This window comes from Cariama cristata, unplaced genomic scaffold (assembly GCF_000690535.1).
Source record: "Cariama cristata isolate BGI_N322 unplaced genomic scaffold, ASM69053v1 scaffold1967, whole genome shotgun sequence".
In the NCBI taxonomy this organism is placed as follows: Eukaryota; Metazoa; Chordata; class Aves; order Cariamiformes; family Cariamidae; genus Cariama; species Cariama cristata.
The window spans coordinates 96,159-111,805 of record NW_009625959.1 but is presented as its reverse complement, the minus strand read 5'-3'; the positions used below and the strand labels follow the sequence as shown (position 1 = coordinate 111,805).

The 15,647-nt window shown below is 42.0% G+C and overlaps 1 protein-coding gene across 1 annotated transcript in view; it reads right to left on the bottom strand.

Annotated features, from left to right (window-relative positions):
• The window catches only part of SORCS3 (sortilin-related VPS10 domain containing receptor 3), a gene marked incomplete at its 5' end in the record, with an annotated part of 167,062 nt that overhangs the window by 80,419 nt on the left and 70,996 nt on the right, over window positions 1-15,647 (bottom strand). Inside the window, 2 exons of the mRNA XM_009703810.1 lie at window positions 8,612-8,730; window positions 15,568-15,632. Of these exons, the coding sequence (XP_009702112.1) occupies window positions 8,612-8,730; window positions 15,568-15,632 (184 nt within the window). The remainder of the gene's footprint in view (window positions 1-8,611; window positions 8,731-15,567; window positions 15,633-15,647) is intronic.

The following is a 15,647-nucleotide window of genomic DNA, read 5'->3' as shown; positions in this document are numbered from 1 at the left end:
GATAAAAGAAAGTACAGCACAAAAACCCCTAGAAATAAAATAAATATAAATACATAAATAAAGGAAAATGTTAATCACTTTTTATGAACAGATATTTAGGTTCAAGTTCCAAATCTGATATGTGCCACAGCAAAGATGAAACAGTGCTAGAAATGGATGAAAAGCATCCAGCAGTGAATAGGAAAGTAGCTAACTACTTACTGCCTGTCTTGCTTTAAGAAGAGCTTTTAACTAGCACCTGGGATGCACTTTCTTTCATCTGTATGGATTAATTTCCCCCACTGGAGTGCTGTCCAGCATTTTAAATAGGGGCAAGAGAAGATCAGCTGTAGCAGGCATTATTCAACAGTAAAACAGGTGTAATCATGTTCATCATTTAAACGTCTTCATCCTATTAGTTTCATAATAAGCTTTTAATGATTTGTTCAATAAAAGACTCAAAGACCAAACCCTACAAGTTGGAGAGTGCTCCATTGTCCCACCAAGCCATTTTCTCTATCATCGATCGCAAAGATAAAAATCAATCGTAGCTAAGCAGGGTGAAGTTAAAAATAAATTGCATGGATTGATTTCTGTTAAGACCTTTGGCTCCTAGTCAAAAAATGGAGGAAAGAAATTTATATTTGAACGCAGTGTATTTAGCTACTATGAAAACAGAGAGAATGCTCTAGACAGGGAAATCAAAGTTTAATTTCTCCCATACTATCTTGTTTCACTGCTGAGAAGTTTCACATTTTAAAATTTAAAAAAAAAAAAAAAAATCTTTTTCCTCTCTTTATTCCTGGGGGAATTTACTACTTATTTAACTTATTAAACCGACAGCTTGAGAACTGAGGTCAGGAATCTGTATGAATTGGCATAATCTCAGCTGTGGCTGCTGGCTGAAGTCTACTCACCTGATAACTTACTTCAATTCAGCAAATATGCTCACGTAGCCTAGCCTTAAATACCCAATAAACTTGAACCATACACTAATATCCTACTAAACATAAGCACTTCCAAGTTTTCCTAAACAACCACAGTTACAACCAGTAATAGTAATAAACTATTTCTCTGAGCTAAGCTTAGACATATTTAGTTTATAGACTTAAGAACTTTTTTTTTCCCCTCTATAAAACCTGAAAGAGCAATGTCCCCTTACACCAGTTCTAAGGCTATAAATAATAAATACTTTACTTTTTACTAAGCCTGAAAAAAAAAGTTCTAATAAATACATCCACTTTGATAAAAATGGAATTTGATTCAGATTTTTTAAAAAGGCATTTTCTACAAAAGCCACTTTCCATCAAACAACTTCAACTGAAATTTTTGGACACATTCTGATGAGAGTTCAGGCATCCAAAAGAGGCAATATTATCTATAGGTTCTATAAGAAGCTATCAGTGATTGTGGGTGAATACTGATGTCTGTGTATGTTTTAAGAAGACTTCTCTGATGCAAAAAAAGACTGAATTGGTTCAACAGCTTTTGGCAGAAATGTTTGTTCCTCTCGAGCACATGGAATTCCTGCCGTCTATAAGAACTGCAGCTGCTCCCACACTGCTGCATGTGCAAGCTGCGAGTAACCACCATCCTCCACTCCTAAATGGCAATACCACAGGCCCATCACATTAAGGAGGATTATAAACCACAGTCAAGACTCTCTTCCCAGCTCCACTCACACTCCTTGCTTCCTTCATCACATCAACCTCGAAAAAAGGGCAACCACCAGAATAGCTTAGCTTTTTGGACAAGGGACCATCATGTGTCCCAGTTCAACCTGACCTGAAGGAATCTGGAATCAAAAAGGGGCTGTGCAGGTCCCAGGGTTCCCAGGAGACTGAATCGCAAATGAAATAGCACAGAAAGCTGCGGAGAAAGCTTCCCAAGAGGAGAAATTGCAGGAGGGACCAGGTGAAAGACAAGATTCTCTTACGAATTTCAGTCTGCAGTTGAACACCTTGATATGGAAAGGGGAAGGGGCACCCATGTTCCCACTCTTTAAATGCCTTGAAAAACGACAATGTACTGCCTCTCAGCATACCTTTCTGCTCAATGGTGCAAAGAACTTCCCATTTACAATGGAAATGGAGCAGGGTCTGAAGCAAACAGCCAGCCCTTTTCAATCAGAGCTTGCAGGTGTTGTTCTTTGTCTTGTAAGACGACCAGCCAAAGGCAGATCTGAGAGTGTTCCTCTCCAAAGGCATTTGTTTGGCCTGCTAGCAAAAAAAGGCATCACCCCCAAATTCAAACCAGGTATCAGCTTGTAAATCTCAGAGGAGTCTTCTATGCCCAGAAGCTTTGTCACTGCCATGGAAAGTGCCGAAAGCCCAAGCTACATTTCACATTGACTTCAGCTACACTCTTTTGGGATAGCAGTCTGCAGCATCCCAGAGAAAAATGAAGACATAAAAAACAATCAAGATAGGTATTGATCGCCCATCCACATATCCCTACACTGACTTACAGCCAGTTCGAATCGAAAAGGCCAAAGTTATCCTGAGGGTCTCCAAGCACTGACAGAGACAGAAGCTTAAGGGAAGAATGGGGACAGTGTTAACTGGATGTTGAACTAGACTGGTATGACCTCTGGGAGGAACGCCACACACTGAAGGGTTTACACAAGGAAGACACAACAAGATTAATAGGGGGAGGAAACATATTTTATGACACCTACATCTATAACTGGGGGAAAAAACCAGAAAGGACAATTTTCAGAGACCGAATCCTTCCTCAAGTCGCTTAGGATCTTGTGAGTATGCCCAAAAGCTTATCTGTCCCTTTTCTACCTCTATCATAAAAAATACTACCTCTCCCTGTAAACTTTGTCTCACTTAGAGCCACTAGTGCTACAACAACCATACTGCCAGCAGTCTTCATGCCAGACATTCTGAAGAGTTTCATCATTATTATTGTACCTCTCCTGATACCTAGGGTTCTGTGTGAAAATACAGTCTTTACATGGGTCTGCACTAGCATGTTGGGAATGTCATCAGTCCCCGCTAGTGGCCAGGCTTGTCCAACATGGGACTCCAGCCACCCAGTAGAACCGCTGAGCTGTTGCACCTGAGATAGCTTGCACATAACCTTTGGGTGACTGGGAACAACTACTCTAACTTAACAATAATTAGCTCCCTATAGCAGCTGTAGTCTATCCACAAGAATGTTGCTTTCTGCAGAAACCACTGTCCCAGATCAAAGCTGATTTCCAGTGAACGTACTGCCATATTCTTACCCCCTTAGGAGTTTTCAGACCACCACAAATAAGCAACACTATACTGAGACTTTTTTGGCCCAGACTCTCCTCACCCCTGCAATAAGCGATGACATTTGCTTATGCTTTCTTGCATTTTCAGTGGAATGTTTTTATCTATTGGCAAGGAAATGTACACAGATTCCTGCTCTTCTCTTTTGTCTTTAAAGAACTAAGTAGCACTAATGTTATTTCTTTACCTAGAGGAAGATAACAAGTTTTTCTCCAAACAATGTTTTCTCACTCAAAACAGAATTTCCTGAAAAATAATCCACATTTTCATTAAAGTCTATTGCATTTTAGACTCTTTTCAGTAACCTGAGCAATTCCATTAGAAATCCTGATAACAGACTTGCTTGAAAAATATTTTCCCCACAAGTTCCCCTGTGATTTATTTTTACCATAGAAATTCTCCAAAATATCAATACACTACATTGATACATAAACCAAAAGACTATTGCTGGGTCTTACAATACAGGCTCTGCACATGAGAATACCATAGCAGTTCAGGTAATTGTCAAGAAGTCAAAACTTACAGGCAGTTACAAGTTATCCCTGCGCCTAAGTTTACAAAGTGATACTACCCTTGTAGCAAGTACTCAAAGGTATCAATAAGGAAAGGTGTGGTATAGCTATAGAGAACGGTACATTACAGCCATAGAGAGAGCATGGGCTTCGCTTCTGCACAGCTATATAAGTGAACGCAACTGACACTGACCTTAATGGCGAAGTTGCTCATCAAATTAGCTCCTTTTTGGTACAGTAAATAAACTCAGACATATTCCAAGGTTTTCTCACAAATAAATCACCTGCTTTGTAAGCTGTATGAAGTTTAAGCATTAACCATGAAAGAAGATAATGATACTGGCTCCTGGCTAAATCGGAGCAATCTTGTGAACTGAATGAAAACTTATACACACAACAGAGGGCAGGATTTTCTCTTAAATGTATCAAGTTATGCAGAATTATCCAATCTTAGTCATGTGCTAGGCATCCTTAAAAATAAATATTGATACTTCAAATAGAAAGTCAATCAATAAATTCAGGGTGATCACCTACTATTTTATTCATAAGCAGTATGGTCAGGAATAAACAGGAATAGTCAACATGGATTCACCAAGAGGAAGTCAGGCTTGACCAACCTGATAGCCTTCTACGATGGCATGACTGGCTGGGTAGATGAGGGGAGAGCAGTGGATGTTGTCTACATTGACTTCAGCAGGGCTTTTGACACTGTCTCCCATAACATCCTCATAGGAAAGCTCAGGAAGCGTGGGTTGGATGAGTGGACAGGGAGGTGGATTGCGAACTGGCTGAATGGCAGAGCTCAGAGAGTCATGCTCAGCAACGCAGAGTCTGGTTGGAGGGTTGTGGTTAGCGGTACTCCCCAGGGGTCAGTTCTGTGTCCAGTCTTGTTTAACCTATTCTGTGTCCGGTCTTGTTTAACTTATTCATCAATGGCCTGGTACCCTCAGCAAGTTTGCTGATGACACAAAACTGGGAGGAGTGACTGATACACCAGAAGGCTGTGCTGCCATTCAGCAAAACCTGGACGGGCTGGAGAGTTGGGTGGAGAGGAACCTAATGAAGGTCAACAAGGGCAAGTGTAGGGTCCTGCACCTAGGGAGGAATAACCCCATGCACCAGTAGAGGTTGAGGGTTCAACTCCTGGAAAGCAGCCCGGTGGAGAAGGGCCTGGGAGTGCTGGTGGACAACAAGTTGCCCATGAGCCAGCAATGTGCCCTTGTGGCCAAGAAAGCCAATGGTATCTTGGGGTGTCTTAGGATGAGTGTGACCAGCAGGTTGAGGGAGGTTATCCTCCCCCTCTACTCTGCCCTGGTGAGGCCACATCTGGAATAATGTGTCCAGTTCTGGGCTCCTCAGTTCAAGAAAGACAATGAACTACTGGCGAGAGTCCAGCGGAGGGCAACAAAGATGATGAGGGGACTGGAGCATCTCCCTGATGAGGAAAGGCTGAGAGAGCTGGGTCTGTTGAGCCTGGAGAAGAGAAGACTGAGAGGGGATCTCATCAATGCTTATAAATACCTTAAGGGTGGGTGTCAAGAGGATAGGGCCAGACTCTTTTTCAGTGGTGCCCAGCGACAGGTTAAGGGGCACCGGGCACAAACTGAAACACAGGAAGTTCCATCTGAATATGAGGAAGAACTTCTGTATTTTGAGTGTGGTGGAGCAGTGGAACAGGCTGCCCAGAGAGGTTGTGGAGTTTCCTTCTCCAGAGATCTTCAGAATTCACCTGGACGCGATCCTCTGCAACCTGCTGTAGGTGAACCTGTTTTGGGAGGGGGCTTGGACTAGATGATTTCCAGCAGTCCCTTCTGGTCCTGATGATTCTGTGATAAGAATTCTTCCTACTCTCTCTTAGTAGCTATTTCTTCCTTCCTTCTTCATTATCTTTTACATTTTTCATCACACGCTAAGTTATTTATCTCCTTTGCCTGATAACCAGTCCCAGTCTTCAAACTGTCTTCATGGGCAAGTTTTTTTCGAGCATAGAATCAACCTCATTTGCTTTCTTTATACTGCAATTCTGCAAGATCCTTTCAGAAGTGCTGCACAAGAGCATTCCACATAATAAGGAATCATTGATTTATAATGGCACTATAACATTTTCCATATTCTTCTTTCCCCTCTGCACCATAGCATCACGTTTGCTTTGAGTTCACAGTTAGATAGGTTAATGCTTCCCAAGAATCTTACACTACAGGCCTGTCCATCAACTTGATTAGATGGATAATCACTAGTAAATAACTTTATGCACACAATCTAAAATGTTGATATCAATAGCTGGGATTCATCTTCCCTAATTTTAGCTGTCAAAAAGTTAGGGGTCTTCTCTAAGATAAGGTTCCTTCTAATATTAATGATAAAGGTGTATTCAGAGAGAGACCCATCTCATCCTGCAATAGGAGAAGGTAAATCGCCCTGAAGGTTTTGATCTCTCCACTCAATTTAGAGGAACACAGACTACTGGTTTAGACTAAACATCTACTGTTTTAATGACAAGTTAAAAGAAACAAGTTCTTCTCTCTACTCCAAGAGGTTACTTCTGATTTGTTCCAGCACAGACAGTTCAGAACTCATGCACCCATCCTTTATGCAACTATTAAGCCTCACCAGGTTCTTAACATTTAATTTGATATTTATTTATTCATCTCTCTCTAATATTTGAAATTCAAAAGAGCTGGCTCATGTATTTCTGTCCAAGATTATCCAGTCAGAATGATATGCATGAAACATTGCACACACAGTCAGTCTGACACATCCCATAATAGGCAGCTACATCACATGGCTTGTGAGACTAATACATCCAGGACATATCAGCACTTCTACGTATGTATCAAGCAAACACTCTTCATAGCCCATCGACCATACGCTGGACATGGTGGATTTAACACATCTTCAGCTCAGAGAGGTGTGTGCTGTGAATGTGAAGTGTCTGCGTGCTACTTGGGTACCACATGGACTCAATCCATGCCCAGTTTCTGCAGCCACTTACAACAGGCTGCTGGACAGTGAGAAATCCTGGAAGTGTGATATAAAAAAGAGGGCAAGTGATAGACAATCTGTGAAAGGGAGGTTCTGCCCAGAGTAGCAGAAATATTCAGTGTGTATATTTAACTTTTTTTTTTTAAAGTGTTGGTATATGATTTTGACTTCAAACACCCATTAAGATATAATAAAACATTGTTAAGGATAGTCAAGGCACTTGAAGTATTACATATACATATATGCATGTGTTTGTATACACACAAACACAGGCACTTTTTTTAATTTGAAGCAATTGGCAGCTATTAGCTTGAGCCACTCACTGCTAATTTGAGGCAGAGGAATGCGCACACCAAGCAGATGTCCTCACTGCGAGCCCAAGTTTCTAAACAGAATAGCCTTGTTTTAACGCAGGTGGGAGCTGTGGAATGAGAAACATCTCTAAGGCCTCGTGTTAGCCTTAAAGAATTAGATGTTCCACAATACCCTCAGCCACAGACAGAACACCACCAGATTAAGAGAGTGTCTCTAAAATAATCCTTGGAGAGTAGAGCACTTACTGATTGGAAAGCCATTGCCTCTGGTCAAACCGTGACTTACTAAGTTGCAAAAGCTACATTCTCAGTGTTTTCTAGCAGTAGGTCGCCCCACGATGCCAAAGGAAGTGGTAGCAGGTTTCATGGGGGAATGAGGGGAGCTGTGGCTCCCATAGTAATCGGTCATGTCCAGAGCAGCAGACTCCCCTACTCACAGGAGGAGAAATCTGACAATGTTACTCAAGTGTGTGCAGTTTCCATACTGCAGTCATCCCAAGTCACATGGATCCAGTCCTCCACCTAATCCCAGCACAGAATTATCAGCCTTCCCACTTAAACTCCCATTTCTAAGAAAATTTCACAATAAACAAAGCAGAACTTTCTTATAATTTGGATATGTTCAAGAAAAATGTTCCCCCAAGGAAGTAAAATAGGAGTTTAAAGTAACCCAGTCTTGCTCAAAAAGGGAAGCCTATGTCTCCTCTGTACCACCTGGATTCAAGCTCCATCTCATCTCACTCACCCTCTGCAGCATTTGTGACAAGCAGTTAACATCATCGTGTCTGTAATCTCTGTGTTTCCTGAGCTTTCTATGACTTGGAATCACTGCAGCCTGGCTCCCAGTTTTCACCTAAATGGAACATCTTCAGGAAGTGTTCTTCCATACTGTATTATTCATTCTCACACTTCTACAGGTATGAAATGGGGAGAGTTGGCTTTGTTCCATTCAGCCCATGTATTCTCAGAAAATCTCAAAACCAAGTAGTTTCTCATTCAATTTCTGTCACTTTCTCCTCATCTCCAAAATCATCATCAACTAGCTGACAAATTTACAGCCATCTTCCACTTTGAAGTTGCCCTATAACACCTTTTTCCAATCTCTCCGCTATTTTACCTCCTACTGCAAATCTTTGTTCGCTCCATTAGCATTACTTGACTGTCAAATCAGCCTAAATCTTTCCATTTGTTAAAATGATCGCTCACACCTTTCCTTTGTTCTTCTCTGTTCTCTCCAATTCATCACTGGCTTCTTTGTATTTTTGAAGTAGCCACAACAATGGCAAATTATAGCTTCTGTGAAACCCATGGACCCTTCTGATTATTGATGAATAAACATTCAAAGTGTATCAGACTCACCATGAGACAAGTGATGAGCAGACAGATCAACTGTTTCATCTCAGACTGCATAGCCAATCTATAGCAGGCAGATACAGACTCCCAGCTCTTATGACTTGCAGTCCCATGCACTTGTCCTAACAATATGCCTTCTCTCTTGCACAGAACAAATACCTTACACAAGGAGAATTCATGTCACATTCATATCAAGCCAACATACCTGGATGAAGATATATTCATCCTGAACAACAAGGGAGCTGATGTCAATGGAGCGTGAAAATGGCCCACTCCTTTTGGTCTCTGAGCAGTCTTGGATCCGACAGGTCAAATAGTGGGTGTCTGTAATGGGAGAATACGTACACATGAGGAATGCCCATAATGCCCAGGTAGGAGCCTGTTGTCTGTAAACATCACCAGCAGCTCAAAAGAAGGTCTCTGAAGGGAAGTCTTAACCTCATCTCCAACTAGTTAGATGTCATTGCATGATCTGCCTCTGGTCTTTAAAACTGTAACTGCTCTCTGGAGTCAGGAATTCACCACACTTCCACACCCACCATTCCCTTCCCCATTGCGCAGACATCCCTCAGGAGATTGGAGTTCAAACCATAAATGGAGTGTACAAATCATAAATACATCAGAAAACTGATGATGAGACTATATAGAGCAGAAGATTTCAAAAGCCATCCAGGTAGAATTTACTGATTCCACTACCCTGCTGGGAATTATATCCCCATCCTCCTCCTGAAATACCCTAACTTTGATGAGTGGTTTTAATTGTGGTAGTAACACACAGGGAGGGGGAAGAAAAAAAAAAAAAAAAAAAAAAAAGCCCAAACCAGCACTATTTATTTTAACTTATTTTGCTGTGAAAATGACAATTTCCCAAAATTAAGTCTTTATAGCCAACATAGGCTAGGTATGAAAATACCATGGACATGAAATAGCATGACTAGCTGACGAGTCCCAACAGTAGTTATATGCACTGCAAAAGGCATCAAATGCTTCTGTCGAGAGAGATGAGAAGACTGTCGCACTAATGGGATGCCTTGTCAGTCCTTGGCATTGTTTGAGAGAAGGAACAGGACTGGGAGAAGAACATAGAGGAGACATAAGGCAAAGGCAGACATAAAGTTGCTTGGAGTGGCAAGAAAAGACATGCTCACCTCCAGCAAGTTGGCAGGGGTTATAGAGGATTAAGGTTTTTTTCACTCAGGCTAAGAAAGGATCTCATGAAACAGAACAATCAAGGCACTGTGTCTCTGGATGTATGTAATCTAAATAAGCCATCTCTGCCTTTCAACTGCTCTTCTGAAAACTGCAAATTAGAGAGAAAACGAAAATACAACTAAGATGATGGCTGCGTAATAAAAGGGTCATATCTTTTACACTGCCGCACTTCTGCAGGCTTCTTAGATTCACGCACCGCTTTTCTACGAAGGGTGAGGACAGACCATCAATGAAGAAAACAGTGAGTTTATAAGGGCTGGTGTGAGTCTGGTGCAGTGATTTCAGTTCACAACTGCACCTTTTAACAAGGATCTTGTCAAACTGAGCCCAAAAGGACAAAGGGGAAGTTTAAAAAGACAGTAACTAGCCTAGCAGAGCTGCTTACAGATTTCTCCATCCCATAAATCCTGCTATTGTCTTCAGTCTGTGTCTTTCCAGTAACAGCAAAATGTGGGTCAGTGGAAAGCACTAGGGCTGACAACTGAAATCCTCGGACAGTCAGCTAACCGCCTTCCCAGATTCAAAAACTGGCAGTTTCCCCTTCCATAGCCTTGTGCCACTAATAGACTCTTAAGAATGCAAGAAGAATGCAAGTCAGAGGCATTGATAACAAGAACAATAATTTTAAAAAAGATACTGTCTAAAAAAAGTCACAAACTACAACGAAGCTTTAATCTAATAAAGGTTCATGCCCAATCACACGACTGACGGTCCATGTTTAAAGGCTGCAGACCTGGTTCTGGGTTAAGGCACTGGGAATTCCAGGTTAATAAGGGCTACATGGCTGATTCAGAGCAGTTGCATAGGTCTGGTGCGGTAATGAAAACATAGTCCCACTGATGATGGAAAACTGCTGCTGGTGCCAGCTCAGAGTATCTGGAAATAATTAAAGTGTATGGTGAAAAACATAGGACCTAGAGACAGTGCCAAATTACTGGAGTATCAGAGCAGCAGTAGAGAGGTTGGACTCTAAACTGGGATAAATTAAGGACCTTCATCAACTGACACATACACACTTGGTCCAGAGCTGCTATTTACTTCCTCAACGTGGAATCTAAGATATCTTTGCGGTGGCTAAAAGCAACTTCTTAGAAAAAAAGAGGGTCTTATATACTGCCATGCTACCCGAAGAGCTCAGTAGCCTTGACTTGTTCTTTGAGGTAGCACTACAACTAGGCAGAACAAGGAGGAGAGGTCAGAAGCTGTATTTTTAGAAGCTCATTCCCTCCGGTATGCTCTCCCACACAGTCGCCTGGATATTCTTATCCCTCCAAAAAGGGGATAATTTGCTACTGCTGAGTGACAGAATGGGAAGAGGAATAAAAACCTGTCACAAATAAATGCAAAGAAATCACAAGTGTTGACATGACAACTAGTTTCCTGCCTATTGGGAAGTGTGTTATTTTGAGTGTGTTACACCAGTAATCAAATATACTCAAAGAATGGCACCTGATTAACATTCACGGGAAGTTGGTGGTGGTGAAGGGGGGTAGCTCGCTGCCTATTTTTCATTTAGTCTTTTGTTTATTTTTTAATATATTTTACAACACAAGGCCTATGAAAAAAAAAACAAAGACACAAAAAAAATTATCTTCAAACCTGTCTGCCTTTGGACACCAAAAGAAATTAAAGTCTTGCTTTTTTTCCTGCTGCCCCACAGAAAATGAAAAGCAATTCTCCTTTAAAATTTGTCAAAAAAATCAGGTAAAAAAATACGACAGCATCCAGTTCACACTTGTGTGTGACTGGAAGCAAGAAACAACCCCCAGTCCCCTGCTTAAGCTTCTTGAAGGTTATGATCCCTTCATGAGCTACGGTCCCATTCACAGAGCACATCTTCCCCTATATAGAAAGTACTAGGCCCCTCAACAAAAATGTCAGTTAAGAGAGAAGGGGGCATCCTAACTTCCAAGCTGTTATCTCCCTCTTCTCTGAAAGGAGTTAATTTTTCAGCCTTGTTTTGCACAGCCACAAGGAAAAAGGACAGCTGCCCAGAGGGGCTGGTAGCATGTGCCCTAGCTATGCCTTTAAGGCCTTTCACTGGGAGATGTATGCCTTAAGGGAGGTTAGCTTCCGTCTGGGGATTATTTCCACTTCACGTATCGTCCCACACAACACCAAAATTAGAGGGTCTGGGTGTTTTCTTTCGGGGTTTTGTGTTTTGTTTTGGTTTTAATTACATTCCATTGCAAAAGGAGTTGAGAAGAGCTCCCTATTTCCTGGACAGCCTCAAAAACTTCTCATGCTTCTAACTCACCATCCAGCTACTTTCTCAGACCATCTGTGAATGAGGCAATATGGACATCAAGCAGCCTGGAGGGTTTGCGGCAGCTCAAATCCCAGCATCCATACCTCGGCCCAAACTCTTCTCACCAACTTATCTTACTTGGGATTAAGGAATGGCTTTCTCAGATGTGCAGCCTTTTTCCAGTTGAGGAGCTCAAAACACCCCCCCCCCCCCCTCCTTGCTAATTAACATAGTCTCCCATCTTGAGAATTTGGAGTGTATTTTTACCCTTTTTAGAAGTGATAAAACTGAAACAATTTCTTGAAATTTGCAGTGATAAACTAGTGGAATAAGCCAAGCTACTAAGTCTCTTCTTTGCCTGCCAGTCAGGACAGCTTTGGCAGGAAGCAGGAGAACAAGAGGCTCTTTCTGGTGGGGAACACCCAAAGATGTGGGTCCCTGAAGGGGGACACTGAAAGAGTCAAACCTGTCACCGTGCTAAATGCTGCAAACAGCAGACCTATGCGCAGTACTTTGACTTACAGAGACACAGGACGGCAAGGCCTGCTCCTTCCTGGCAGTGTTAACAAGGCAGCCAAAAGCAGGCATGGCTGGCCAGCAACAAGTTGCATTGGCAGATTGGCTCAGCTTAAGTAAGGTCCTGGTGCCAGGCAAGACTTAAAATCATAAACTGCCAGTGAAGGTTGCCATAGGAGGGAGAAAAAAACAGCTGGCCTCGACAATTTTTCCCCCAAAGGAAAAGAGGATCTAGAAATGTAGCCAGAACTGTAAGTTATTCCCCAGGAATTAGTTACCCTGTTTTATTTTTCTGATTACATTTCCTCCCCCCCCCCTTTTCTTTTTAATTAAAATACTGTTTATTGCATCGTATCTGTGAGTGGGGAGACTGAACATCAGAAAGTTTAATATATCTTTCCCAGGAGTGCTGGTGGGTGCTTATGTCAGTGTATTTGTAATAGTTCCCTTGCATCCAACCCTGTCCTTGCTGCTGCCTATTACACCCAGGCAGAAGGTACAGTGCCTGAGGCTCCTACATGTTTTTATAATTTAAAAATGCAAGTCTAGATTATTCTTCTGCAACAATAACTCTGCCAAGATGTTGAAAAAAATGTGAAAAACTTCATCTGCTACAAAAGACAGGAACAGCTTGAGATCAGCTAGGCACTTAAATTAGCAGCATCCTGCAAATATTTAAGACAATCAGACACTGGAGCAGATGTTTTTTCAGAGACCTTACCATTCCTAATGACCGGACATACAAAACCATGGGGCAAGATGTCCTGGAGGACAGACACCAGAATGGTGAGCAGGACTTCCAACTCCCAGCTCCATGAGCTTACTGATAGCCCTGACTCATCCATGGATGAACGCCCCACCACCTGTTCCCAGCCACAAAGCATATTTTAGGCTCCAGTGTCTGAATTGGTATTAGATAGGTCTTGAGTCTCACTACTGCTAAAAGAAAAAAAAAAAAAAAAAAAAAAAAAAAAAAAAGAAAGAATCATTAAGTTCAGGAGTCTAATCCTAAATATCCCTCCCTCTTCCCTCTTTTTTTTTTTTAAAAAAAAAATAAAAAGCATGGATGAAAACAGAAGAAGAGGAAAGGCAAATGCCCATTCTGGAAGAACCATGTACTTTTCAAGTCGCTAGGGACATTGAAGGCATGGATTCTTGTCCCTGAATTGAACTGAGCAATGGGAATACTCAAATCTATGTCTGTCAATGCATCAAAATAAGTGATTGAGCCACCAGACTGATCTAAGAGGTGTTAAAAAAGCCTCCCCTTCTTCCTCTCCACTACTGAGGAAAACTTTCATCAGAAACTTTCTGATCAAGAGGAAATAACTGCAGGGACCCATTTTCCTGCATGTAGTAAGTGCCTCGATCATTTCACTGAGAGCATGAAGGCCCATTTTGGTTACAGAGCCAACCAGGAGAAAAGTTCAACCTCCCATTCCCAAGTACACAGAGCAGTACCATTTCACACCAGGTGAGGCTATAGCTTTGAGGCAGCTGATGTTTTGTAACACAAACTAATACCGTTTTAAGCCTTAAAAACTGTAATTGGAGCAACACAGTTCTTTTGTGCTGTGCTCGGCTGGGAGAGAAGTCATTTTGGTGCTGTCCCCCAGCAGGACATGCCAGTAAGGCCAGCACAGCCTGCCAGGTCTCGCCTCTGCCTGTTGTCTGCTGCGACAACGGCTTGGAATAGGCCTGTTTTGCTGACACTGCTGGTTAAGTCCGACTTTCAGTGAAACCCTCAACACCATCAACTGCTAATTTCAAAATGCTGAATTTATACATTAAAATAAGAACAAACAGCAAACCCCAGAGCAAACAAGACCTGAAGGGAGAGAGTTGTCTGCAAACTGGGGATACCTCTTTCAAATGAAGCATCTACATCCTTGACATATTCAATATTCAAATAGCTGGGTGAGCAAGTTTAAACTTAGTTTGAAAACAGACTCCATCAGCAGTTTGTTCGCTTACTTGCTTGCTTTTTAACTTGTTTTTGGCCACTTCTCCTAGCATCCCTGCAACAGCATACACAGCAGCAAAGGCACTGAAGAAGCCTCCCTACCTTGCCCACCCACCTGCCAGCCTGTTTTGCTTTTTCCACATATTCAACAAACAGCTGTCACCCCTGAGCTTTTATTGCCTAGTTATTTATTCACCTGCCATCACTAAATAGCAGTGGGAGGCCAATGAGTGATTTTAGAAGATCCACAGCCTCAGAGAAGCCATCTTGATAGACGGGAGCTTGTTCACACAGCATCTGGCCTACACAGCACTTGACTAAAACAGAGAAAAGTTTGCAACTAATAAAAATGAGGCCTTTTCCTTGCAGAAATTTTCTACAACCTCAGCTCTATGCTGCTTTTCGACACTGTTCTTGTAGTGTATAAGAAACACATGTACCATTGCTGTGTGGCACTGAGCTGGAGTAAAGCTCCTCAAACCCAGGAGCAGAAGCATTACCATGCTGTAGTTCCTATGAGAAATACCCAAAACACTAAATTACTTCTAATCTTCTAATACTTATTGTCTTCTTCACTGGAGCTTAATTACATAGGAATCCATTCTACTGCAAATGCGGCCAGACTCATTTCAGTGAGGGGTTAAGAAATTTATTTTTTTTTTTCCTTCTATTTCTTACTACAGATCCAGGCACCTTTTTCAAGGCCTGTAATGTTTTGGTATGGAATACCTATTCATACATCATAAGTAAAACTGAAAAATCCTTTCAACATGAAACAAAGTGTACCTGGGGCATATGGACATTCTGGCCAGAGGAGAAGTCTGACTGTAGATAATTTCTCAAATTCGCAGGTACAACTCAGCTGTTCTGAACACCTCTGGAAATGCATGGAGGCTGTACTGCACAGTGCTGACAGCCAAGCTCTTTATGATTCATGTAAAATATATGATACTGAAACAGCTAAATAGGGAACAGAATAGATGGCTCCTTAGCCCAATAGATTGTGCTTCTGCCCAGGCTCTCCACAGACACAAGCCCTGCAGCCTCTGAATTTCCCCCAGGGGCTAAGGATAACAGTATGCCTCACATCAACCCCCACGACCTACATCTTTCCTATCAATTAAAATGTAAACGGGGAGACAAAATGAATAAAGTGAATTTCTATTCCCACTCCATTCTTGACTCAAAGCCCACTTTTTCAGAGTTGGATGCAGGCACTCACGTCCATCAGCTGTCCGGGCTTCCATGTGCACAAGGTCAGGTTCTTTATCCAAACCGGTCACCGACCTGTGGGGGGGGGAG